At 45.4% G+C, this 25157-nt stretch overlaps 1 protein-coding gene across 2 annotated transcripts; it reads left to right on the top strand.

The window, feature by feature from the left end:
• The first annotated feature begins 316 nt into the window (after positions 1–316).
• Positions 317–12076, top strand: LOC144141729 (uncharacterized). 2 transcript variants are annotated; one of them, XM_077673239.1, is made up of 6 exons: positions 317–574; positions 7138–7373; positions 8966–9809; positions 10175–10243; positions 11055–11144; positions 11928–12076. In XM_077673239.1, the coding sequence occupies exons 2-6, from the start codon at positions 7141–7143 to the stop codon at positions 12042–12044; spliced, it is 1353 nt and encodes a 450-aa protein (XP_077529365.1). In that variant the 5' UTR covers positions 317–574; positions 7138–7140; the 3' UTR covers positions 12045–12076. The 2 variants fall into 2 exon arrangements, with proteins under 2 accessions (XP_077529365.1, XP_077529366.1); XM_077673240.1 differs by lacking the exon at positions 317–574 and adding an exon at positions 2806–2952.
• Positions 12077–25157: the final 13081 nt, after the last annotated feature.

Genomic DNA, 25157 nt, shown 5'->3' with positions numbered 1-25157 from the left:
GAACCGGGGAATAGTGCGTGCAGGGTCACATCTTCTCCCTTGGGTGTTCATCTGATTGATGAAAACGGCCTTGCGTCGGAACAACTGGGCTCTATTCCGTATCATAGCAACGGGGCACTTCGATCACACTCCGCTATAGGGCAGCGAGGGTAACCTCATTAGGCTTCTGTTAATAACTCAAGCGCCGGGAACGCGTGCGTCTTGTAGCTCGCGAAACAATAATAAGAAAAACAACTGCAGGCCCAGCAACCCCCACCCCGCCTAAAATCGATGGAGGTTGGCATTGGTAGAACCCACAAAGCGGCCCATCCCTCAGGTAACGAACCACCCTAATAGACATGACTTCCGAACAATGAAGACTGTGTCACGCGAGCGGCATGTATCTGGTGACTGTTTTTGTTCGTTTTCAGTGCGTTGTGACGTGAAAAGAGCGCCTCCATCTTCACTGCAGGTGGTGAAAGACGCGTTCTTTTGCAAAGAACATGCAAGAGTACTGCCGTGGGGAAGCTGGTTTGGACTCTGTGGCCTTGAAAACACGGTGACATGAACTTCGCCGTATACTACCCACTTTGAGGTAACGTGCTTTTTTTATTTGGTGTGATGGTGGAGGAAATGACGACTTTCCCTGCCTAACTGTAATTTCCTTTTCTTGAGAAATGTTTGAATGCTTTTTGGATGTAAAAATCGTTTTGTTGCATTATTCATTCTTGCTTCATCAGGGTCTTAATGTGGCACTCTGACCATAAAAAGCAAACGCCGTGTTGTGGAGAACATATATGCCTGTTTTTGTTGCAATTTAAAAAGACATCATAGCGACTTTTGGGGTTTTTTTTAAAGGTCAGCTGTTTAAGCAATTGAATACAAAACTCGTGTCTTAACAGTTTTGTCCTATGAAAGGTAGCACATGCTTAGTTATTATGGTCGTAATTTGTGTGCAGGTGGAAAATTGCAGAAACCGCGGTTTTTGAAAATAAGTAACAATACTCTTGTTGAAGGGTACAATGCTCCCAATTATCTCCAAAGAAACGGCAATATATCATGCTCTAAGAATGTCCGGCTCACCTAAACTTCGTGTTTCTACATTAGGCTGCTCTGGTACAGATAGATATTATAATGACGCCAATGACTGACGCACCGTAATTCCTGAGTATATACAGAGTACCGGGAGAGAACCTCTGATGGATATTTATAAGCGGCTTGTAAGCCAATAATGATGTATCAGAAAAGTTTGTGATTCAAATGGAGCGTTACTATACGCGACGTTAACCCATTTTTGTTCACTGTCCTCAAGAACCACGAATTTTTACCCCCTTTACTACTTTTTACACGAAATGTGGATTTCCCAAGTTAGTAATCCTTGAACTATGACCGCGTAAACAGAACCATTTCACATGGCATTTTAATTCACGCCAACTTGTAATTCCTCTCCAATTTCCAAATTACTTTCTCTCCGATTTGAAATTCCGAGGTTTGTTTTTTCGAATGGGTGCCGTGCGACAGAAGGGTGAATATCAAGCGCAGGACAAATTGTAGCATCCATACAGGTGTGAGACTGACAAAATTACTGTTCCTTTCTTCTATACTGTCCTGGCATCGACAACAGTTCCTAGTATTCAATGCCACCATTCCTGGTTACAATAAATGCTATGCTGTTCAAGCCTGCGAATTGCTGTGTTTTTTTCTTTCCACACCTGCTCATAGTCTCGCATTTTATTAACGTTTTTTTGCGCAGTTTAGACTGGTCTTCTTTTTTCTTGTTCTGATTTCTAAGAATGTACACAAGAAACATAATCCTGCATTTATCAATACGTGTTCGCCGTAGAGGACATGTGTTCCTGCTGTTTTGGTCAACTTTTTTTTTCCCCTGAGAGGGTAATTAGCGTCAGATTAAAAATAGGACAAGCCGACGACTGAACACCTAATCAAAGATGTTTTGCCAAAGTTTAAATTCCGTTCCTTACAGTAATTACCGAAGGAACACAATTCTGCGCGGTCTGCCTTCCGTCAAAAACGCTCCCATTCAGCTCAAAAATGCGTTTCACAATATTTGCCACTAACACAGCGCATTCTCATGCCTAAAATACGTACCGTATTTCCAACTCAACTTTCCCACTTTTGTGCTTATTCTCATTTTGTTTAGCGTGCTGCGACAAAGTTTGCATCTGCTTGTATTACAAATTGTGCCATTTCTGCGGTGTGTCTCAGTTTCAAGAAAATCCCGAATGCCATAAGGGAAACTCGAGCGGACATCCCAACCCCCCTACCATACAACTGTAAGCGTGATTGTGTGTCCCACGATTAACATACAATATAGTTTGTCGCTTTGCTTACGTTTTTGTACCATGCACAGAGCTAAAGCGGTGCGTTAGAGCACATTTTCTCCTGAACAAGAAAGGGCTTTTTAGCAGAGAAACCCTTGACATCAAGGTTGAAGGTTTGGTTCCGAGTAGTGCTGCAGTAACTTCTACAATGATGCGATGCGTTTATATTGTGATTTACATAAGCAGTAACACAAATACCTCCAATATTATTTTACACATGCATTTCCGTGGCGATTTGTGTAAGGCTACCTCTATTATTAGTTTACAAATTCGTATCTTCATTGCCATGTGCATCAACGCTCACTCAAATATCTTCCTCATCAGTTTGCACAGGTTCGCATCTTTTGATACGATGTATAAATCATACATCAGAAAACAGCAGGCCGTTTCTTCCAAAAAAAGCTGCAATTTTGTACCTTGGTGGTTGTTAGGCGGCGCGGAGTACGCCTTGGGATATTGCGCAATCTAGGAAGCTGCAGAATGAAAGGAGTGACCTTGTAGAACGCACAAAGCCAAAGCACCCGTGCGTAGCACTGTTCCGCCTACACGGGCAGGTGGTGCATGCATTCCGTAACGGCTCTCAACGCAGCTTGCAGTTTCCACGAAAGACGTTTGCCATCTTCTTCGTAACGTGAGTTTCTCCTGATTGCTTCCATTCAGGAAACTTTTTTTCCAACCTGCTGATTTATTTATGTATGTGGGTATGTAAGATTGTATGTATGTATTTCTGTGCGTATACATATATGATTGACTGTAGTGTTTAACGCGCCGACGCACCGCCGGCGATGAGGTTCGCCGTAGTGGAGGGCTCCGGATTAATTTTGACCACCTGGAGATCTTTAACGTGCGCCGAAATTTCGTACACACGGGCGTTTTTGCTTTTCGCCTGTATCATAAAAGTGGCCGCCATGGCCGCGAATCGAACCCGCGTCCTCGTGCTCAGCAGCACAACGCCTTAGCCACTGAGCCACCACGGCGGGTTTTGCGTATATCAAGCTTCCTAAATAACATCTCTAGGCATGCCGAAAATACTTTTGGTCGTATGCTGACCCCTTACAGACGCCCTTTTCTATTACGGGATTTCGAACTCTTCGAACGAAGCATTATCGTCTCACTGTGTTCCTGGTATGTGTCCTTCCGGAACCCCTTTTACCCCTCTTGTTTCCCCATTCTTTCAATCCCTCTATCGCTGCTGGTGTTTCACTGAATCGAAGTCTTTTACGTAACCTCTAATTACATGCAAAGAGTTTTATTGTATTCTGTGGATATCGCCATTACTTGGTTGATGGCATGAACCTATTTATTTAGCCTATTCGTAATTATTCCTGTTTTCTCAGACGCTGACAATTTGGGTTGTCATTTGTAAGGTTTTCCACTGTTTGCGCGGTTTACTACTGTATTTTCTAAACAGCTTGCATACAACCAACAGTATGGTAGTTGGTTGATAACTGCTTTCCTCTTTCTAGAGAGTCAGGGACGCGAGTAAACGAAGAAAAGTAAAATCAATTAAACGTTTTGGGTGTCGTAGTCTTTTTCAGCAATTCGGGATAATACCTGTAAGTACACCGTCAGAAAACCGTACTCAGAAAGCTTTGTGGTAAGATAAACGTGAATATGAGTATACCTTACCTTCCTGAACACAAAATTAAAAAAGATCCAAGGACACCTAAGCCTTTCTCTGGGATGTGGAGGCCTAAGCATGGACGTCTAGTCGAGCGTTTATGAAGCCTTGCATCAGCATCGTGTTTCCGAAGAGCTCTATAACCTTACCGCTAGAGGAGCTTTGCTTTTCTATCTGCCTCAACGCTTTTCAATGGCTTCCATCTGCCTCTCATTCATTGCGCCCTTCCTGTTCCTGCCTCCCTGTAATAGGAGGGTTGACAACGTCGGTGAATTTGACTGCTGCGTCAGCTCCCTTCAGACGCAGTGTTCTGGCTTGGACAGTCGCACCTCGCTACAGCCCAGTTTAAGCTCGCGCTGTTTAACGCCTCGCACTATGGAAAGCTTCCAGAGGAATCGTTTTTATATTTTTGTAGCGTAAGCTACACTGGCCGAGGTTGAGCGGTTTCGCGTGTGCCGTGAATGGTCGTTCTCCGCAAGCGCAAGGAGCATTGGATTGGTTTGGATCGGATTGGATTGGATTGGATTGGATTAAATTGGATTGTGTTGGATTCAAATCCGATCCAATTGGAATACGGGTGTGTAGAGAATTGGGTCTGCTCATTCACCGGTCTGCGCATTCCAGAGTGACGTCATAGCCGCGGCAGACGCACTGGCGCTGGCGCGTGCCTAGCTCTGCGCCTCTGTTGCGCAGTAGTAAAGTCTGACGCTGCGCCGGAGCCGCTTGATAGCCGTTTCGCGTAGCTCCTGGAGAGCCGTTCTGCGCATGCTCGAGGAGCAGTTACTGGACTGGACTGGACAGGACTGCACTGGATTTAATTGGATTGGAGTCTATTTGATTGAAATCGTTTTAGCAGCAGTAAGCATGATAATAAGCTAATCCTAGACAACCAGGAAACCTAAGAATAACCAGCTGAACCTTCCCTCAGTCTACGTATATCATGGCATAGCCGAGCTAAGCCACTGCTAATTTTTTTACCATGGAGGCCGACACCGGACCACTTGTCCACCCAAGCTTGCGCTGTATAACTACACGTACTATAGGACGCCTCGTCCTACATAACACCTAGAGATGAAGCATTTTTTTCTGTTACGGACGCAGGACGCCGACATTTTCACCCAATGGGCCTTTTAAAGGTTTCACCTCAGAAGTACTGTACGAGGCTGCTGAGTGTACTAAGTCGATGAATCTTGACCAAGTTGGGAGTACCGTACTAAAGTCGAGAGGCAAACCAGTCATACAGTTGCTACGGGCTATAGACCAATTGATAGACAGAATTAAGTAATGAACAGTAGACTACATCTTCACTGGAACAGAGAGTTGTACACATTATTCGTACTTCTAGTGATGAGTTGCAGCGCCTGCAGTATAAGCACCTTGAAAAAAACAACTTAGATCGACCCAAGAAGGTATGATTGATTGATTGATTGATTGATTGATTGATTGATTGATTGATTGATTGATTGATTGATTTATTGATTGATTGATTGATTGATTGATTGATTGATTGATTGATTGATTGATTGATTGATTGATTGATTGATTGATTGATTGATTGATTGATTGATTGATTGATTGATTGATTGATTGTAGGATTTAACGCGCCGACGTAACGCAGGCGATGAGGCGCGCCGTAGTGGAGCGCTCCGGATTAATTTTCACCACCTGGGGACCTTTAACGTGCACCGAAATCTCGTACACACGGGCGTTTATGCTTTTCGCCTCCATCAGAAAAGCGGCGGCCGCGGCCGGGAATCAAACCCGCGACCTCCAAGAAGGTATGGAAAGAAGACTCACAGGAGCAACGGATAGGAAATGCCCGTCTCGGATTAAGGAACCAATTCCTGTGGAAGATCTCCTCGCTGAAATTACGATAAAAAGGAGTCAGGCTGCGCAAGAGTCTCGGAGAACTGAGTGACTACCGGCGAACCACAAGGAAAATAGAGTGGCTACGGAAAATGCCAGTACAAGCAAAAGAACTTGAATAGTTTGATGGAGGTATGAGATAAGGAAGGTTGGTGACAGAGTACTTTTTCGGAGAGCGCAAGATAGAAGCACTTGCAACTCAAAGGCAGAGGACTTAATCATGCAGTGGCCTATTCAAACTTATTAAGATGCCAAAATTTTTACCTTTTGTGTTTCAACACGCCCAAGCTACACCTAGGCTGTGAGGCGTGCCGTAATGGAGGGTTCTTGATTAATTTTGACCGCCTGGGGATCATTAAAGTGCGCGGAACATCGACAAATGCGCGTTTTTTAATTTCGCCTCCATCAAGAAAGCAGCCCCCGAGGGAGTATCGAACACACGTTCTTGGGCTTGGCAGCAACAACGCATTTGCTACTGAGCCACCGCGGAGGTTGATGCCGCAGTTCTGTCACTAAGGTAGCAAAGTGGCGCTTACAGCCGCTGGTGTGGAAGGGCAGCAAAATAGCATATTAGGTGATTTTTCGTCGTGATGCCTTGATGCTGCCCAGTATGCAAGGCTTCGTTTCGCTCAGTCATTCATCCCGTGCACTATTATTGAGTGGAACAGTTTACCCGCACACATTGCCACCGAGAAAGACTCGGCTAAGTTTTTAGAGCTCATGCGCACTACGGTGACTAACTACTTTTTTGCTTTTGTTGTTTTGTTTTTGTTTCTCTTTTTTTTTAACTATTGTAAAACGCCATGCAATTGCTGCCCGTATTCATGGTTTACGTTTTGTTGCGGTTTTCACGTTGCATTGTATCTTGTTGTACTGCTTTTTTCTGGTTTTTCTTTTCTTTTTCTTTTTTTGTTGTTGTCTTCACACCATGTTGTATTTACCCCCCCCCCTATGTAATACCCTCTTCTAGAGAACCTGAATAAATAAATAAATAAATAAATAAATAACTGCACAAGGGTGGTCAAATGTGCATCTTGTAAAAGAGCTGTTTTTGTCAGAGAGAACCTTCTTTGTAGAGTTTAGTCTATGTAGTGTAGTCCACACTGGCCACTGATGTTACCAATTTTACCGATATACGCAGCACACCAGATCTTAGGGATTCTGTAAACACATATCTGTGTATGTCTCACCGAATGGGTAGCCAACGCCCTTATAAACTTTAAGAGGAGCGGAGTACATTTTGATATACACCGAAATGTGCGTTTTGAGAGAACTTTGGTACTCAGGTCATTACCCAACATTTACTTTTTATTGGTTTTTAATTTACAGGACATGTACCTCAGCGAAACAACTGGAAACGCGACATCGGCAACAGAGAAAATGAAGCATTTTTCTATCGGGCCTTTCACGGTGGAAGGATGGCGGCAAAATGCCGTGAAATGCGAAAATGGGGAGCACAAGACCAGCCAGTACAGCAACATGCTGCGGAGTTTCTGTTTGCAAGCACGAATATGCCGGCTCTGCGGTTGTCTTTTCATCAAGGACATGTTTGCCAAGCCTCCTAAGTATTGATACTTTTTTGTATTATTGAAAATATTGTATATACACACTCATTAGGATCAACTCGTTTAAGGCGAATTTCACGGTTATTAAGACAAACAACCCTTTTGCTGTGTGGTAACGTTCGCAATGCAAAAAAAAACGTCTGCTTAAGACTAATTTCTTATAATACGAACCACTTTTCACGGTTCGTTGGACTTCGTCTTAACGGGTGTTTATGTATACACCTTGAGTGCAAATTTTTAGAAGCCTAGCTAACCCCACTTACGCCAACCGAAAAAAAGACCCAAGTTGGAACTAATGCACAAACGTCTGAAACAAAAGTTTATACATTTGAGATAACGTCCAGTAAAAATAGAGTTCCCTCACATAAGCGCTTAGCCACGTTTTATACTACAATAAAAATAAACCTGCGAGGTAGTGTCACTACTTTGCACAAGTCACGGGCACTAAAAAGTGATGCGTTCTTCGGCATATGTAAGTTTCTCAAAAAAGTCAACATACGCGATAATGACCTTTTTTTGGTAGAACAAGGTAAATAATGCCGCACCAAACTTTTGCTCTGCCCCGCATTGCATTCAGTTCATCATCAAAACAGAGAACCGTTGGTGGAACTTCTTCAATTTTCTCAACCATGATGTTCAAAACAGCGTCACAGACTTTATTCGTCGCTGAAACGGAGGGATAATTCACTGGTAAAAATAGCCTATGAACAACACATAATGCACGGCTCTTTAAATACCACTGCTTTGTAGAAGCACCTGCCGTTTCGAAGGCACGACAGGTATCGAGTAAAACAACACAAAGTAGGCAAATACGAGTACTAAATTGAATTTCTCAGAATATAAAATTTCTTACGAGTACGAGGGCTGCTTGCAAGTCACTAAAAATACATTTTCATGCTCTTTAATGGATCGAATTTGTTTGGTTCTTGTTGTTACGCAAGCTTAATTGCTACTGGGCACATTGGTGTCACCTTTGGCTTACATCAAGCTGACATTTTCTTTGGCTGACAAGAAGCGAAACTGCAAGCTTTTTCTAATACAAACAAGGCGCAGCCCTCCTCGACTTCTTTGATTATCACACCCGTACGAAGTTATGTTGCAGATATCAGAGACAAGCGATCACAATTTTCGAAAGCGACTTTTGGTAGGCAGATTTTACTTTTGTAGGCAGATTTGGGAGGCAGATTTTACCCGTTGCGGCATAAGTCTGGATAGAAAGGGTTTTCTGGGGGAAATTTTACTTTCATACCATTACGTAAAAAACGTTATAAGCGATACCGAAGCAATGGTTAACAACTTTTAAATTTACTGCTAGTTTCTTTAATGCATAATATTCGTCGCTGGCATTTTTTTTCATTTATTGTTTGAGTACCTAAAAAGTAGTTATATCGCTTCGGTTTTTATCGGTCGAGCTTTTAAGGAAACAAGTTTTTTGACATAAACCAAGAAAAAGCGCATCCTTATTTTTGTTGCGAAATAAGTTGAAGTGAACGCACTCCTCTTGCTTCCCTTTTTCTTGTTTGAAGCTAATCAAACAAACAAAACTGCTTTTCAATTATATCCTTTTCTTGGATTTCAACCTCTTCCCTTAGGGCGCCAAGACTCGTCTGGATGCACTGGTACACCCTGTACGCTGCAATCTGCTTCTCGTTCTTTCTGTGGTTCGAGACAGACGTGGTGATCCGCCATGCCATCAATCTTAGTGACACACATAGACTCTTCACAAAGTCCCTGCTCGTCCTGTTACACGTCGTGGTCATCCTCAAGGCATGCGGAAACTTCATATCGATGATACTTGGCGGCCGCAAGATCCTCGAGTTCCTCGAGAAGGCGGAAGCTTTCGAGAAGGAGATTGGCATTCCTTCATGCCTCTGCTGCAGCCAGAAGGGCTACTTTTTGACCGACATTACTGGGCTCGTGACATTTGGCGCTTACTTCATCAGCTACACGGCTGCACTGTTTCACCAAGAGCAAAAACTTGATGACGATGGCCGGCTAAGTGAAAGCGATATTGTGTTCAGGGTCTGCGGTTTGTTCGCCGGTATCCTGTTCTACGCGTACGACGGCCTCAACTTCACAGCCCTTAGACACTCGGCCCAGGTGCTCGAATCCTACGTGATGTTCTTGAAGGGAAGGATTGATGACTGCGTCGGCCGAAAGCTCGTCGGCTGCGAGAAAGAGGCGGCACTGAAGGTGCAGACCATGCGGCTCCAACTGTGTACGGTTCTGGAGCTCAAGAACGCTATGAACGCCATATGGGATAAATCAGTAGTATTGTCGAGCACGGGACTCATTCTCGTCACGTGCATCTCGCTCTACACGGTCATCACTGAGGGCGTGAGGAGGACAGAACTTTGGATTGCCATTGGCTACTCGGCCTTCTCGTGCTTCGAGTTTTTTCAGTTGGCAAGAGTCAGCCAATGTTTGTCTAACGCTGTAAGTACTCTTTTCGCAAAAATAACTCTCACCTTGTTAAGCGGTATTGTCACCTTACTTCAGTGGCGATATCCCCCAGAAGTTCCGCACGACAAGAGATTCTGTATGAACCCCCACCATATTAGGCCAAATGACGTAGCGTAGGCTCTAAAACGGTGGGGAGCAGAATTTTTTTGCGTGCTTTCCAAATGTATCCCCTTTTAACACTCCCTCTGGCAGTCACCTGTAGTCTCTACCATTTTTATGCTAACGTTGCGGGCTATATCTGTATTGAATCACCGTTCTCGCCGGTGACGCGGCAACTCCAGATTTAAACGTTGGGAATTGTTTCCGCTCACAAGCTTTGCTTTTTACCTGCCCTATAGTTTCAGGCCCTCAAGCATTCTTGCCGCAAGACGCCTACCGTGGACGTCACAGCCGCCTATAGCCAACAGGTACTGAGCAGTTCACATTGACATTGCTAACGTAACAGGCTTGAATCAATGAATATCCTACGTTTACACCAGTCCCCAATTTGAATCAAAGACTTGTACACGATTCCCTCACGTAAAGCCTGGGGTAAATAGGGGCTGGCCAGCAAAACAATATAGAACACGATGTGGCTTACTTTGTGTTTGTGTGGCTTCACGCTGTTTTCGTGTTAAAAATATTGGCGTCCATTTCTTATGGCGCACGTTCACTATGTAATAAAAATTACATGTATGTTCACGTAGGCATGCATTTCTCACCAATCACGGCCAGTAACATTGATAGCATAAACGTGACGGATTTACAGTAGCTGTGTCTTTATGGATCCCTTGTGCACTGCTTTAGAAGGATATCGGCGCTATTCCTCTACCAAGTGCCGATTTCTTTCGTGCCAAGCAGGCATGAAAGCTTCATACTGCGCAAAACTTGCGTCAAACTTGCGTCAACTTGCGCTGTCACATCTGGCTGCCACTTTGGAACGTAAATTATCATAAAATGTGGAATTTGGCTAACACATATTCATCACCATGGCGTTCCAGTAAGCAATCCCACAAGATGCACAAGTCATGGCTAGAAACGCCCGAACAAGCAAGTTCGAAGCCAACAGCTTGCTCTATCTCTGCACACTTTTATGCCACACATAATTCACAGTTGGTCGCCAAAAGATGCAATTGCGCTACTTTTTTGTTTGTTTTATTCCAGCGTATGCATACCAAACAAGTTCAAAAATATTGCCAATCTCTCAATAATGGCTTGCAACCTGGCTATCTTCCTTAGGTGGAGTACTTACATAATACGATCAACCCTGACGATATCTGTCTCAGCGGAAGCGGTTTCTTCAAGATCAACCTAGCGCTTCTTGGCACAGTAAGTTTTTCGGAGTAGCTGAATATTTATTCTGGTAAAAGCTGCATGCGCAATGAGATGTCAAACTTCCACTAGGCTACCTTTTGGTGCCCGGACTGTTCGCCTGCCGCCGTTACTTGCGTAAACAGCGTTCCGTAAAAGAATAACAATGCTTAATATCGTACGGCAAATAAAGTATAGATAAGTATATATCAGGAGGTCGGGATGCATTCCCTTAACTGTAGAGTGACACGCAAGCTTCAAGAAGTAAGAGCACCTAGTTTGATTAATCGGTAAAATCAATAGAAGGAAGCACAATATACAATACAAGAATAAAATTGTCAAATCAGTAAAGTCACGTTTTCCTTTAATGATTCTGGGTCTACCGACGGGGTGGGTTCATCGTCACGATTTCTGACGCGATCCTTTATATACGAATGCTCAGTGTAAAGCCGATATGTGTGGTTTGACAGACACGCGGCCGAAAACAGCACGTAATCTTCTGTTACTGAAAGTTAACGCTACCCGAGCATGTTCCCACGAAAAAGAAATGGAAGGAAATGCATGCTCTACACAGCATGTGAGATGCTATTTGCTATATCTTGAAGCATCAAGATTAATTTAGGCTATCTGTCTACGATGGTCAATGAGCTACTAGGAAGGATAACTTGGCAACCAAGGTTTTGATTACTGAGGCCCGTTGAAAATACCGTATTTCAGAACCAAATTATTCATTGACAAACGTAGGTGTAATCAAGAGCCACCGAGCACTCCTCATAATGGTGTTCTTTTCCTTCATCGCAGATGGCTGGCACCGTGATCACGTACACAGTGATACTGGTGCAGACGAGCCCGGACCTGTCTGAAGCACCCTCAGCGCGTGAATCTGCGGCGTCAGCAACGACAGCACTGGCAATTTGAAAAGAATCCTGCCCGCGAAAAGCAAGCCTAAAATAACACGATTTGAAAAAAAAAATCATTAGCTACTGTAGCCGTTCTTTCAATAAAGAGCTACTGTCAAAAAAACGTCACAATTTCAATGCGAAACCATTATTATTTATTTGGTGGAAGTAAAGTAGTCGCCCATTTGCAACCAGACTTATTATTTTATGCCGCTCTCAATTACGCAAGCTTCAAGTGGAACCAGCTGGTTCATACGGTCTGGAATAGTTGCTGAAAATACAAAAAATACAAGAAGGGGCCAACACCAAAGAAAAAACAAAACGAAGCGAGAAAATTCAAGACGTCGAGCACCCACAAGAAATCCAGTGACTGAACTTCACTTTATGGCTGAGCGGAAATGGAAGTTTCTTCGCGTGGAATTTCCGTAAATTTCTAGGCTATGCATGCAGGTCCTTGAAAAAAAGATACTTCCACGGGCCTTGTTCCCTTCCTCGGCAGTAATGGGAAGTGCCACGGAGGAAGAACACGACGGAGGGGGAACTGCGCTTCCTAGGTCGACCAGATAACGTCACAACTTCTTGGCCTGGCTTAAACTAGTGTCTTCTTCGTAGGAAAATAACCTGCGCTGCGCAGCCGTGGAACGAACCGTGGCCGCCGTCATTTCGGCAATCGGGTGCCGCTACCAACTCCTTGGCCATCGCAGCTACGAAACTTTGCATTGCCTCCTGTATTTTATACAATGCCAAGCGCATCGCCCGCTTCCCAATGTGAGTGAATGGTACGCCTGCAGTGTCCATATGTCGCAAGGTGGGGCCCCGAGCTGAACCGGCATCACCCAACTGTAACTAAATTCGAGAGCGGCTTGTGCCTGGTTGCCAAGGCAACCGATGTTTCACGTTGTCGGAGTAACGACACTCTCGCTAGCGTTAGAAAACTCAGACCCGCGGTGGAGCACGTTTTGCCAACGTTGCCGCTTTCAGCCACGCGTCGCCCAAGATTAAAAGGTCACATGACTAAAGCGCTGGGAAGGCTAGCGATTGGGGGAGAGTGGCCGGAGTAGGAGAGGGCTTGGTTGGCCGTTACGGGCTGATGCGTTTGGCATTGTAAAAATACCGGGGCGATTAACTTTGTCGTCCGTGTATAACGACATTAGACAGTTTTAGCTTACAGTTTTTCACTGTTCGCTCCTCTCCGATAGCAAGCGGAAGAGTCATTGCGCATGCGTGGCTAGCTCCGGCGCAAGCGGCGTTACCGGAGCTGTGCACCGCTTTTCTCGCCGACCCCGTCGGGAACTGTCGCACGTGGCACGAGCCCTCGGTGGAGTGCCGCCCGACCACTAAGAAATATTGTGAGAATCAATCAGTTCGATGCGCTAATGCCCACGTCAAGGAGACATGGATAAGGGCCCTTGTACTACCGTGGCCAATTCATCGTATACTTCGTCTGCTTCCCAGGACAGTTATCATCATCATGCCGTACCTCATCTATTCTTCATACCCATCCTCATCATCATTCCTGGGGCTGGAGTTCTGGGTTGCCGCTCAGAATAAACGCGCTGTTTCCACTGCCTCTGCGACGTGTCTTCTGGGTGACGGCTGCCCTTGACGTCTCCCTGAATATAAATAAACGTTTTTCCTTCTCCTTCTCCTCCTCGCCGGGCACGCTTAGCGGACCGTCGCGGCAGCTCACGCTACTGCGCATAATTCTAAGATGGCTGCCCCCAGCGAGGGATTGCGCAACTGCAAACTCCGTTTCTTTAGTTGAAACGTGAGAGAATAAACCGCGAAAGCGCTTCCGAATAGACAAAGATGTTACACACCCCAACGAGGTTAGAACAGAAGCGGAAACCGTCGACCGAAGCGCAAGTTTACTTCTATGCGGCTCCCAGAAAGACGGCCTTGTCTTGACTATTCGAAAAGTGAACGGCCTATTTTAAATTATTTAGGACCATTATATCGTGTCAGCGACTAAATTATATTAAAAAAGTTGAAATAAGGCAATAAACACGGTATTTTACTTTATTTGAGTGACCAAGATACCAATTCTTAGATGTCCTCTTGGGTGAAGTTCTCTTTTGCAAACGCACAGGACACTACCAGTGACGCGAATGATTCCCCTTTGAGGGACATACGGTTTTCGTTTAGCTAAAGCATTTCTGCTGCTGACACTCTGGTTGTGCTGAGCGGGCCTTCGAAAGTGGAGCATTCCGTCCAAAACGGTCAGCTAAAGCTGTATCTTCTGGTCGCTCGCCTTCGCCGTCCGCAAGGGGCCGTTTCGCCTCCTGCAAATGTTCTTTCTCCGTGGGAAATCCATGTTCGAATGTAAAAGTAAATTGATATTGTAAGCGCAGGTTAGCTAGGGCCACAACGCCAGAGGAATATGCTTCCGGACAATCCCCCGCTAGCACAAGGTTATGCGCCAGTGGACTCGTACTTGGCACGCTTGGTCTTCCACACGCAATCATGCTTTATCATCGTCATCAGTTGATTATCATCTTCGACGCCCGTCTTGGTTGTTCTCTGTGGCTCGCTCCTTGTAAGGTACGACAAAGCTCGCCTAATAAAGACGTCCTCGAAGACTCCTGGTGCGTGCCTTATAATATATAAATCAGGGCATGGGCGCCGGCAGGATTTTGTCTGGAGGGGGGCAAACCGATTGCACTGCGGGGAGAGAGGGAGAGGACGAGGGGAAAGGGCACTTGTGCTGGTTTGGCTTGTGGGGTGGGAGGGTAAGTTCCCCTTTTGCACCCCCCTGCCGACGCCTATGTATCAGGATGTCGAACCGGAACCAAACCAGTATTTTTGCTGGAGCTGTACCTGAACCCAAACAGTTACTTTTTGAGCACGCTGAAGCTGAACCGGAACTGAACCCACAGAAGAAACGACGACTACCGGTTCACGACGAGACGGTTCTCGATAATGCGCAGTCAATATCAGTCGGGCTATTCTTTTTCAGGCTTACCTCTATCATTGCAGGCGTTATCTTCTTGAACACTTGTCTCCAAGCCCAACATACACACTCACGTAATTTGCCACTAACGACAACAGAAGCTAATATATGCTCAGTGCCGCTACATTACCCAAGACCATTGCCAGAAGGACTTCCCAGGATGGCCTAAGCCTTGGTACACAAAATAAGAGCCGGGGCTGCTCCTACGGAGAACGTGCTCGCGAAGTGGCGGGCATTCGTTCCCCATTACTCAAGACAGTTGAGAGAACGCCGCGAGAACGGCAGGGAGAACAACAGAACTGCTCGTGACGATGCTGCCGGGCGCTTTGAAGCCGATATTATATTTGAGCCCACTGTAACGCGCCCACAAGTCTCAAGACTATTTCTAGTGAAACAAGGCGCGCGTTTGAATCGTGCAAATACGATTTTTGCGGTGGTTAAAGGTGCATTAGTGGCGTGTATCACCAGGGAACGGTGCTATTTTCAGACCCAGTAGCGCGGGCTTGTAAAGCTAACTGGCCTACGTCGTGCTCGAAATAGGTGTTTCAATGTGCTGACCAGTCCCGAAAAGGTTTTTACGACGTGTGTTCAAGCACGCTGTTAGTTCTGCTTCAGGAGTGTGCGTGACCGTTGTTTTTTGAAGAAAAACAGCTTCCCTGCCGCTACACATTACATTGCGCCATCCCCATTGTTTTGATGCTCATTTTAGATGTAGAAGACGGTACTTTACACAAAAGGTCACCTTTAACCGATTTCCCCTCTTTTTATAACATCCACCAAATCTGCACCGTCGTCACTATATACCGTGACCTTGAAGGTTTCAATTCCCTTTTTGCTGTTTCACACCTACAACTACAGACTAACTGCATCGTAGCCTATGTAAGAGACGGTGAGAATGGTATTATGTCTTTATTACGCAACACCTATTCAAAAGATCTGGCATGCCACATTACCGTAAAAACCCGCGTATAATACGAGGTTTTTTTCCAAATTTTACTCTGTTAAATTTGTGCCTCGTATTATATGTGGATCCCAAAGCTTTCCCCCGAGAATTTGCACTTTCGGTTTCAGCGGAGGGAGCGCCATCTTGCTGTGGCGTTAGCTGGCTGCTGCTTCTCTCAGCCGGCGCCATTTTGATTGTTTTGACTACGCAAAGGATCTCGGCACGTTCACCGCAAGTCTATCAAGATGTCGGGTGCACTAAAACAGTATTCGGCTGCAATTAAAAGAAAAGTTATTTTATGTGCCGAGACCATCAGAAATTGCGCTGCAGGACGGCAGTTCGGCGTTACCGAAGGCAGCATTCGTGGGTGGAGAAAGCAACTGGTGCTTGACTGGATAAAGTTTGTGTGGTGTCGGCGGCCTGGAGCACTGTTGGGGATTCCCGTCAGTGCTCGTGTTGGACGCCTTTCGCTGCCACCTGGCCGATTCCGTGAAGAAGTTGTTGCACGAACCCCGCACCGAACTCATTGTCATGCCAGGAGGAATGACATCCCAGCAGCTGCAACCGCTAGACATTTGCATCAACAAGCCTCTCAAAGACTGCATCGGGTCCTGCTACCAAGAGTGGATGAGGACAGGATACCCGTGGGTGACAGCTACCGAATGGCTGACGCGGGTTTCTCCAGCGGTGCTTTGTGGCTGGATCGCGGATGCGTGGGCCAGCATTCCAGAGGAGCTCGTCAGTCGCTCTTTTAAGAAATGCGGCATCTCGAACGCCCTTGATAGCACTGAGGACCACTTTCTGTGGGAAGACATTTCCGACAAGGCGACTTCAGCAGACAGCGGCAGCGACCCTGACGATGACTAAACGGACGTCGGGAGACGGTGCCAGCGAAAACTGACAAAGACTGAACGGTAACTGCAGTGCAAATAAATGTTTTATGTGCTCTTTACCTCGCATTATATGCGGATGAAAACTTTTTTTCTGATTTTGATGTCCCCGAATTACACCTCGTATTATACGCGGGTTCGTATTATACGCGGGTTTTTACGGTAATTCGCCCTCTTTATCAAATGCCATTTTCTCCCGTTCCCATTTCGCAATACTACTGGCCATGGTGTGAGACAGGGAAGTCCAAACGGTTGCACCGCACATAATATTGCATACGCAGTTGAGCTGCGTGATTTTTTGGGCGCATAATTCGTAGAAGAACTTTTATCTCAGAATTTATAGAAAAAACCTCCCAACTACCCATCACAATAATTGGACCCCTGCTCACACACGCCTGCCTGGGAATGAAGCACTGCATGTTCAACCGGGTATTCTCTCCGAATCGTCAACCATTGAAGACATCCCCACCAAACCGCTGACCACCACAGAAGTCATTCTCACCCACTACAAACAGGCTCCACTACAAATATTCTCCGCCACACAACTCCCGCTCGCACACACCAGCATACACCTGGCAACGCCAATAAACAGGTACCTACTTCAACTGTACACAACTTCCCAACATTGTGCCTGCACTGCGCCCTAACACCTGTCAACCATGTAATACCCCACTAGAAACTCCCCCCCCCCCCCCCCTTGTCATTTAATGCTCGCGTTCCCCACTCCAGCCTCCTTGACTAACCCCACCCCTTCCCGTGAGCAGTGGGAGAGGCTGCTGTCCAGGTCCAATCATGAAGATCAAGCTATGATAATCGACTGGGCGGTGAAGGCGGTGTCCTCTCGCAGCCTCCTGGACATAGGAGGCTGACCACACTCGCTTCACTCACCTTTTTGTTCTCTAATAAAGGTTCATTCATCATCCCAACAGTTTCACTTCAGCTAGAATACAGGACCAAAACCTCACAGAAACCCATTTTGTGTACAACCAAATATTTACCTGCGCTCAATATTTACAGAAACCAGCCATAATGGGTGCTTGACGAAGCTCCGCGTGTTTATCGGCTTTAGTATGCACATTTTTATCAATGTATGAATAACAAAAGTGAAGCTGGCAATGAACTTTTCCCAGTGATGTCATTATAGAGGTAAGTTATGGACATAGTTTAATCATCTGCATGTGTACGCCCGTGTGTGCGTGCGTGTGCGTGTGTGTGAGAGACACCGAAAGACACGAGAAAGAGCTGACGGCTGGTCTCTTCTCGATGATATATATACGACAGAGTCCTAATGATATCACGCATTTGCCTTCTCTCGAGAGCATCACACTTCCGCCTTCGACACGAAACAGAAATAGCGTTTTAATATGGCGTTCGATTCCTGTCCTCCGATGCCGTGAAGATATGCCCGCTTTTTGCTCCACAACACAGTATTGGGTATAATCATGTTTTTACGTCGGAAAGGCTGACACAAATGTCTTTCGTGCGACAAAAAGGCCGGTAAAGAAGGATAATGTGGGCAAGTGCGGTATTTTGACCTTCAACAGTCGTAACCATGTGTAACATTTTTGTCAACCATCAATTTCCTTCATGACATAAACGCACATATTCCTATTGAACACACAACCAACAAGTGCGTTTGCATCTAGTAATGGCATCATCCTGGAGGGGAAACTGATTGTATATACACTTTTCACGCAACATTGCACTTGTCACGCCAGAGTGCGCGTACTCAACGCACAACCCTCAGCAGGCGCACAGAATTGGATTAACACCAGGGAACCATTCGTCAAACGAAAATGCCAACTAGCACGGCAAAGAGAACCATCGGATTAATCTTTCTGTTTGTGTAATGGAAGGTGCGACTACGGACGACATATTTTGTGAATGGGGGCGCTTCTAATGACCGCTTTACTTCCCTGTTTCTCTAACGTGTGTCCCTAATCGATATCTGCACAGAGCCAGAGGACGTACCTTTGCTTTGTCAAAGCCTTCTAGCCATTCTCTGGAAACAGCGTTTGTACAAGTGGATATTGCGTGGATGATCTGAACCTTTGGGAGACAGGTTTCTACAGAAAACTAACCAAACAGCAGAGCAGAGTCCTAAGACGAGGAACGGTTCTTAAGAAAAATCGGGATTGGGAATTGAGGCAATTTGTGAGTAAGTTTTCCTTTTCTTGTTAACTGACTCTGCGGTGGCCCGCTTCATGATTTTGTTGAAAAATGAGTAAGCGTGGTAGGCATAAAAAACGAAAGACCAAAATTCTGGTACAAATGGGGTTCTGCTATCTATAACACTTCTCCACCATTGTGGGGTGGTAAATCCACCTACTCCACCATATTCCGAGTGCCTAGTGTTGATGTCCTTAAAACTATTCGGTAGTTCCCCCTCCGAGCTGTCGTCGGACGCGATATATTTACTTTGACATATATGTCTAGCAATTGAACAGTACTTATAGGAATTCAAGAAGCATTCAGAAAGGCAGCATCATTTCGAGCTGGTATAAAAAATTCCAAGCTGCGTTTCAGAATTCCTGCTTTTATAGAACTGTCTTTATCACAAACATTGCAATAAGGGGCAAGATAATAAGCGTTATATTTCATTCACCAGGCGTCTCAGCAAATATAATTATTAATTTTCCTAATAGTCTTCGGTCCCCTGTTTCAATCTGTTGAATACAAAATCTCAGCGATCTATCCAGGTAAGCCAGCAGACGTGCATTGGTGCGACTTTTTTTTCCTCGTGGTAAAATACAGCGCTTTGACGGTATCCGTATTGATACTCTTCCTCCTATTGACGCGTTAGGCGCTATTCTCTGTTCTACTCATATTAGGATTACGTACCCTTTTTTATAATTTCAGCTGGCGCACAAGCATGCTCCGAAACGATGCCATGCCTCCAGGGTCACAGCATATGAAGAGGACAACGCCTAACACATGCTCGCACATGACAAAAAGCATCTGGAAACACTGCCTTCTCTATCGTGTTTTCGGCTGTCTCTTTATTTCAGGTTTTTACGACCGCACTCTTGCAAAGGCCAGGGTCAAATTCGTGAGCCCTTACATTTTTTGTACGGCCGCGTGGCTTTCTGTCGTCCTACCTTTCGGTTGTGCGTTCCTCTTCAGCAGGGCATACCTTACGTCACCTGTTCGTGCCTTCACTAAATCCCTCGTGTTCATTATTGCCGCCATAAGTGTCATGAAAAATCTGGCTAACGCGTTTTGCGTGGTGCTTGGGGCTTCGAAGCTCCTCCACTTCTTGCGAGAATCAGCAGCGTATGAGCAATCAACTTCTTACGCACCTCCTGTTGATTCCGTCTGCCGGAAACGCCGGCTGTCCGGCGCCGCGCGGAGAATCTCAGCACTTATAATAGAATCTACCTGCTACGTCCTTATTACTAAGACTTACCTGCGCTACCTTGTACAGGACTACGGCGAACGATGGCGTCCACTCATACTAATAGGCACCGTCATTTCGACCCTTGCTTTCTTTGTGTATGGCTCCATGCTGACCACAATCTTGAGTCGAACTTCAGAGGTCCTAGCTGACTATTTGCACCAACAGGTTGTAGCATTTTTTAATGTGCTCGCGAAAGCACCACAGGGGGAGCGTTGCAACAGGGCTGCCCACCAGATTGAAGAGATAAGGTTCAATGTGTCCAGGATCAAGGGACTCATCAGATCTATCGACAGCATCTGGCATACAGCCGTGGTCACATCAGCTGCTTGCCTCATTTTTTTGCTATGCACAACAGTCTACGCGGTTTCAGCCGATGGCTTGACACATCCAAGTGTGAAAATTGTCATTTCCCTCTCTGCATTCTCCCTGATCGACTTCGTTGACCTTGCTGCGGTGAGCCAGTCTTTGGTAGACGAGGTAAGACTTCACTTTTACATTTTAAATGTAGTAACGCGCCAAGATTCATTCTTTCCCGTGTGTGTGTTTTCGGTTGGGGAAGGTTTACAAAATACTGTTTCGCTGTTACATAAAAAGGCAATGCAATGTCCGGTGTATTTATCAATCAAGTTTCAGCAAATAGTGAAGTACTCTGCCTCAGATTTGAGCATTACATTATTGGGTTCAATATAAATACCGCGTTTAAAGGTGATAAGGAACTATATAAAACAAAGAGCACACTTTGCTGAAGTGACTAAATAAACAAAATTATTTCAGTCACTAAACTTGTTCAAGCAATTACCCCCTAAGATATTGCTCAGGTGCTTGGAGATTCGATCATAAAAACCTGTGAGCATACCCTGAAGCTGAGCACAGTACGTGTTACATATCCGTAGAGCACCACTTAATTTCAGTTGGGAATCGGGAAAGGCTTTACATGCGGGATTTATGGGCCTCTGCACGCGCGTTAAAGAGATAAAGCACGCTATACTAATTTCAAACGGAACTAAATGAGGCTTACTTTCAATTCAATTCAATTCAATTCAGTTTATTTCAACATCAAGGATGTTTGAGGCACAGACAAAAAGCCATCAAAAGGCTTGACAAAGGTACGTGCCCCTACATGGCACACAGTGGAGAGTAACAGGAGGCCGTGTACATATATTGGCAACAAAGCAATGACATGTTTTTCGCGTACAGAAGCAAAGCGCCACTTTAGTAAAACAAAAAAAACGATAACAAAGAACAGAGACCGTAGTATAGTGACTAGATCAGGGTATCCAACTGCGCGCAAAATAACGAGGACGTGAACACACTGAAGACACCACAAGATGCGTCAATACCAACTTGCCCAACTTTCGACTCTTTTATAGATCAGGGTAAGGATTTTTGTGCGCACCAGGAGGTCAGTAAAGCATTCCATAATGTGTGACGCTAAGAATAATAGTTAATCCAGCATTACAGCAACATATAAATGTCATTGATAACAAAGAAGAAACAGAATACAATAAAAAAAACAAAATATACAGGAGGTCTATGAGACCGCTACCACTACAAAAAAGTGTTACGCAGATCTTTAAAAGATAGTGTAAATATATCAGTTTCATGTTCGCAATAAAGTCGATTGAGCATTGAAGGGAGGCAAACTTTCAGCATTTGCTTTCAACGATTTGTGCGGCACGTGTAAACTTGCCATTGCTCAGGGCTGCGGGTTGCCTACCTTGCCTACCCATAAAACGAATCTGCATCAGGTAGTCACACGTTCTTTACAAAACCTACTTTAACATCTTTGTTAGAGAGAAAACGCAGCTGCGAGTATCGCATGCTCACTGTAATCAAAGTAGTAAAGTTGTTTAATAGTCTTTGTAATAAGTTATTGAGCCAAAGATTGCAATGTTTGGTTCTTCGCGACACCGCTTTTAAAAAGGCCCAGAAACTCAAGAATGCCACCAAGGAAGTTCGCTTATCCATGGAAGAATCACACTGCTTTGAACTTCAAGTAAGCGCAACAATGCCAATAGTAAAACTTACTCATCTAAACCAACAAACTATGCTTCTGCATGATTCTTCGCCTAGGTGCAGTTTCTACGCGACACCATTGACCCCGAATCCATGAGCCTACGAGGTGGAACTTTCTTTGTTCTCAACAAAGCCCTCTTGATTGCTGTAAGTATATTACCGCTAAGACTGTAACAAAACTAATCCGAGTAGTATGTTTTGAAGTTTCTGTTCCTTAAAACAAAACAGCGCTGTGAAAACTAACGTTGACGCCACAAAACACCCCCAATCAATGAAGGCAAGAGGATACAACGGGTCACTTGAAAGACGAGAAAATGTAATGAAAGGTACTTGGTCTCATGTAAATTTAGCTGAAGTAAATTATGTTAATTAATTTAATGCTAGTTTTCGCCATGATAACTCCCGCAGCCCAGGGTAATTTCTCAGCCTACCAATTGGCAGCCAATTACGCGAACGAGATGCTACTATTCTGGTTGGCTTCACTTATAGCACATCGCAACTTAGGCATAAGCGATGATGAATTGTCAAAAATTATCTACACAACTGCGATATATTGTTCAATTATCAGCTACGTTGTGATAGTTTCTCTCGTAGAAGAATACTTGCTCTGGGGCACTCTTTAAAGTCATCTTTAAAGGTCACGATGAACGGCCGACATCTTCAATTCAACAGCCAACCGGTGTTGTTTTTACCGCATTCTGGTTACGGCTTGATGTGCAAGATCATTTTAATGTTGTTTATCATGAAACGCGCCATAATTGAAGGTCCCCTTTAATTTCTCGGTTGGCTATAGCAAGCAGGAAGAATGTTTCTATGGCTCGTTGAAAAGACAGTGTGTGGTGTCTGAGGTGTGTCCGTGGATGTGTGTGTGTGCGTGTGCGTGTGCGTGTGTGTGTGTGCGTGCGTGCGTGTGTGTGTGCGCGCGTGTGCGCGTGTGCGCGTGTGCGCGTGTGCGTGTGCGCGTGTGCGTGTGTGCGTGTGCGTGTGTGCGTGTGTGTGTGCGTGTACGTGTGTGCGCGTGTGCGTGTGTGCGCGCGCGCGTGCGTGTGAGCGTGTGCGCGTGCGTGTGCGTGTGCGTGTGTGCGTGCGCGTGTGCGTGCGCGTGCGCGTGTGCGTGCGTGCGCGTGTGCGTGTGCGTGTGCGTGCGTGCGTGCGTGCGTGTGCGTGTGTGTGTGTGTGTGTGTGTGTGTGTGTGTGTGTGTGTGTGTGTGTGTGTGTGTGTGTGTGTGTGTGTGTGTGTGTGTGTGTGTGTGTGTGTGTGTGTGTGTGTGTGTGTGTGTGTGTGTGTGTACGGCCACCATTATCAGCAACAGCATGATGATGGAGCGGAGCTGAACGGGGAGGCCGTGGTATGTGGGTTTGTATGACCCCGCGTGCCCCTTGTGCGGTTGCATGCGTTAGTTCTCGCGTCGGAGCTTCGGGCTTATGGACTAATCCCTGGTTAGACACCTATAACGCGTGTGCAAGTGGGACGGTCGTTCGATTTTATATTCTATACGTCTCTCCTGCCGTGCTTCTTCATCTAACCTGGGGGGGGGGGGGGGGGGCAAGGACATAATCAAACCAAATTTAATGTATTTTGAAATGTTGATAACGTGATGTATGCGTGTTTATCAGTAACCTTCACAGAATCAAATTTTTTTGCTTGCTTCAGCATTTGGGTTCTATAATTTGTCCTGCAAAAGCTTTTTTTTTCAAATTTCATTAGAAACGTGGTCGCAACGTGACGTGGTCGCCGTAACGTAGTTGCCGACAGACACCAAATGAGGTGGTGCGAAAGAGTCCATCCGGAACGCAGCAGTTTTAGGCACGCTGCAGAAGCACTTCGCACTGATGTTCTCTCGTTTCACAGAGTCGAGACAAAGAGAGAAAACTTTGTCGGTGTAGTACGCCTGGGGACGGGGTGGCTGTTGGCTCAAGCCTGACACGCGCCAGGCGTAGGACATTTGAAAGACGGGTAGAGGAAGGGGTAAATGTGGCGGATTGCCCCTCGGCAATGAAGGGTGTAAGTCTGGAAGAGACTCCATGTTCGTTCCTGACCGTAATTCAGGAGGCACGGGGCGATACTTCCAGCGGGCGAAGCGGTATTGAGTGGCAGTGTCTTCATGTATCATCAGTAGATACGAAAGTTAAGGACAAATGGCTGTTTTGTTGCTTCCGCTCATATCGGCCCCTTTTGATATATGAGCATGAAATATGTTAAGGGCTGTTTGGTGTTTTGATAGCCCCTATAAATGCCTATTTTTGCTTTAGCGTCTTAGTGCGTATAGTTGCCTATAACTGCCTATTTTCCAAATCGGCGCCTATTTCAACACTATTTAGCCAGAAAATTTGCTTTCAAGTGCAGTTTGAGCTCGTTATTCACGTTACCGGGACAAATTGACTGTTTTGAATTTGATGAAGTTCAGCCTAGTCCAACTAATTCCGGGGAAACAACAGCTAGAGAGAGGGAAATTCTCAGTGACAAAAGGTACCATTTTGAATCCAAAAATCTGGAGATGGTGGTTTTGCTATTTTTTCCATTATTTTTGCAAAGAGTCTGATACTACGTCCACGTGCTTTCGCAAAAGATTTCTTTCAACATATGCAGTCGCATCCTCGGTTCTAGAGGTACACTGAAATCCAACTCTATTTTCAACGAAATTATTGCGCATCGAACGCGCTTTTGTTAGTCGATCACTCCAATATTGAAGAGCCAACGGCGCAGCATCACTGCACATCTGCGTTTTCTTACAGTGCAAGGAAATGCAGATGTGCAGTGATGTTCAGTGCACATGTGCAGTGCAGAAGGCTTACACCTTCAAGGTCCCGCTGCCTACTTGCTTTAAAACACGCTTGTCCACCAACAATCTGTTCGGCTGCAAAACACCTTTTAAAAAGTCCTTTTCAAATGATCGTAAGTGTACTTGGCAGTGTGCGAATGTCTTGCCTGTACA

This window comes from Haemaphysalis longicornis, unplaced genomic scaffold, assembly GCF_048455015.1.
Source record: "Haemaphysalis longicornis isolate Haplotype H1 unplaced genomic scaffold, Haemaphysalis longicornis Haplotype H1 scaffold_6, whole genome shotgun sequence".
Taxonomy (NCBI): domain Eukaryota; kingdom Metazoa; phylum Arthropoda; class Arachnida; order Ixodida; family Ixodidae; genus Haemaphysalis; species Haemaphysalis longicornis.
Note: the sequence above shows the minus strand (reverse complement) of the source record. Positions and strands in the feature narration are given on the sequence as shown.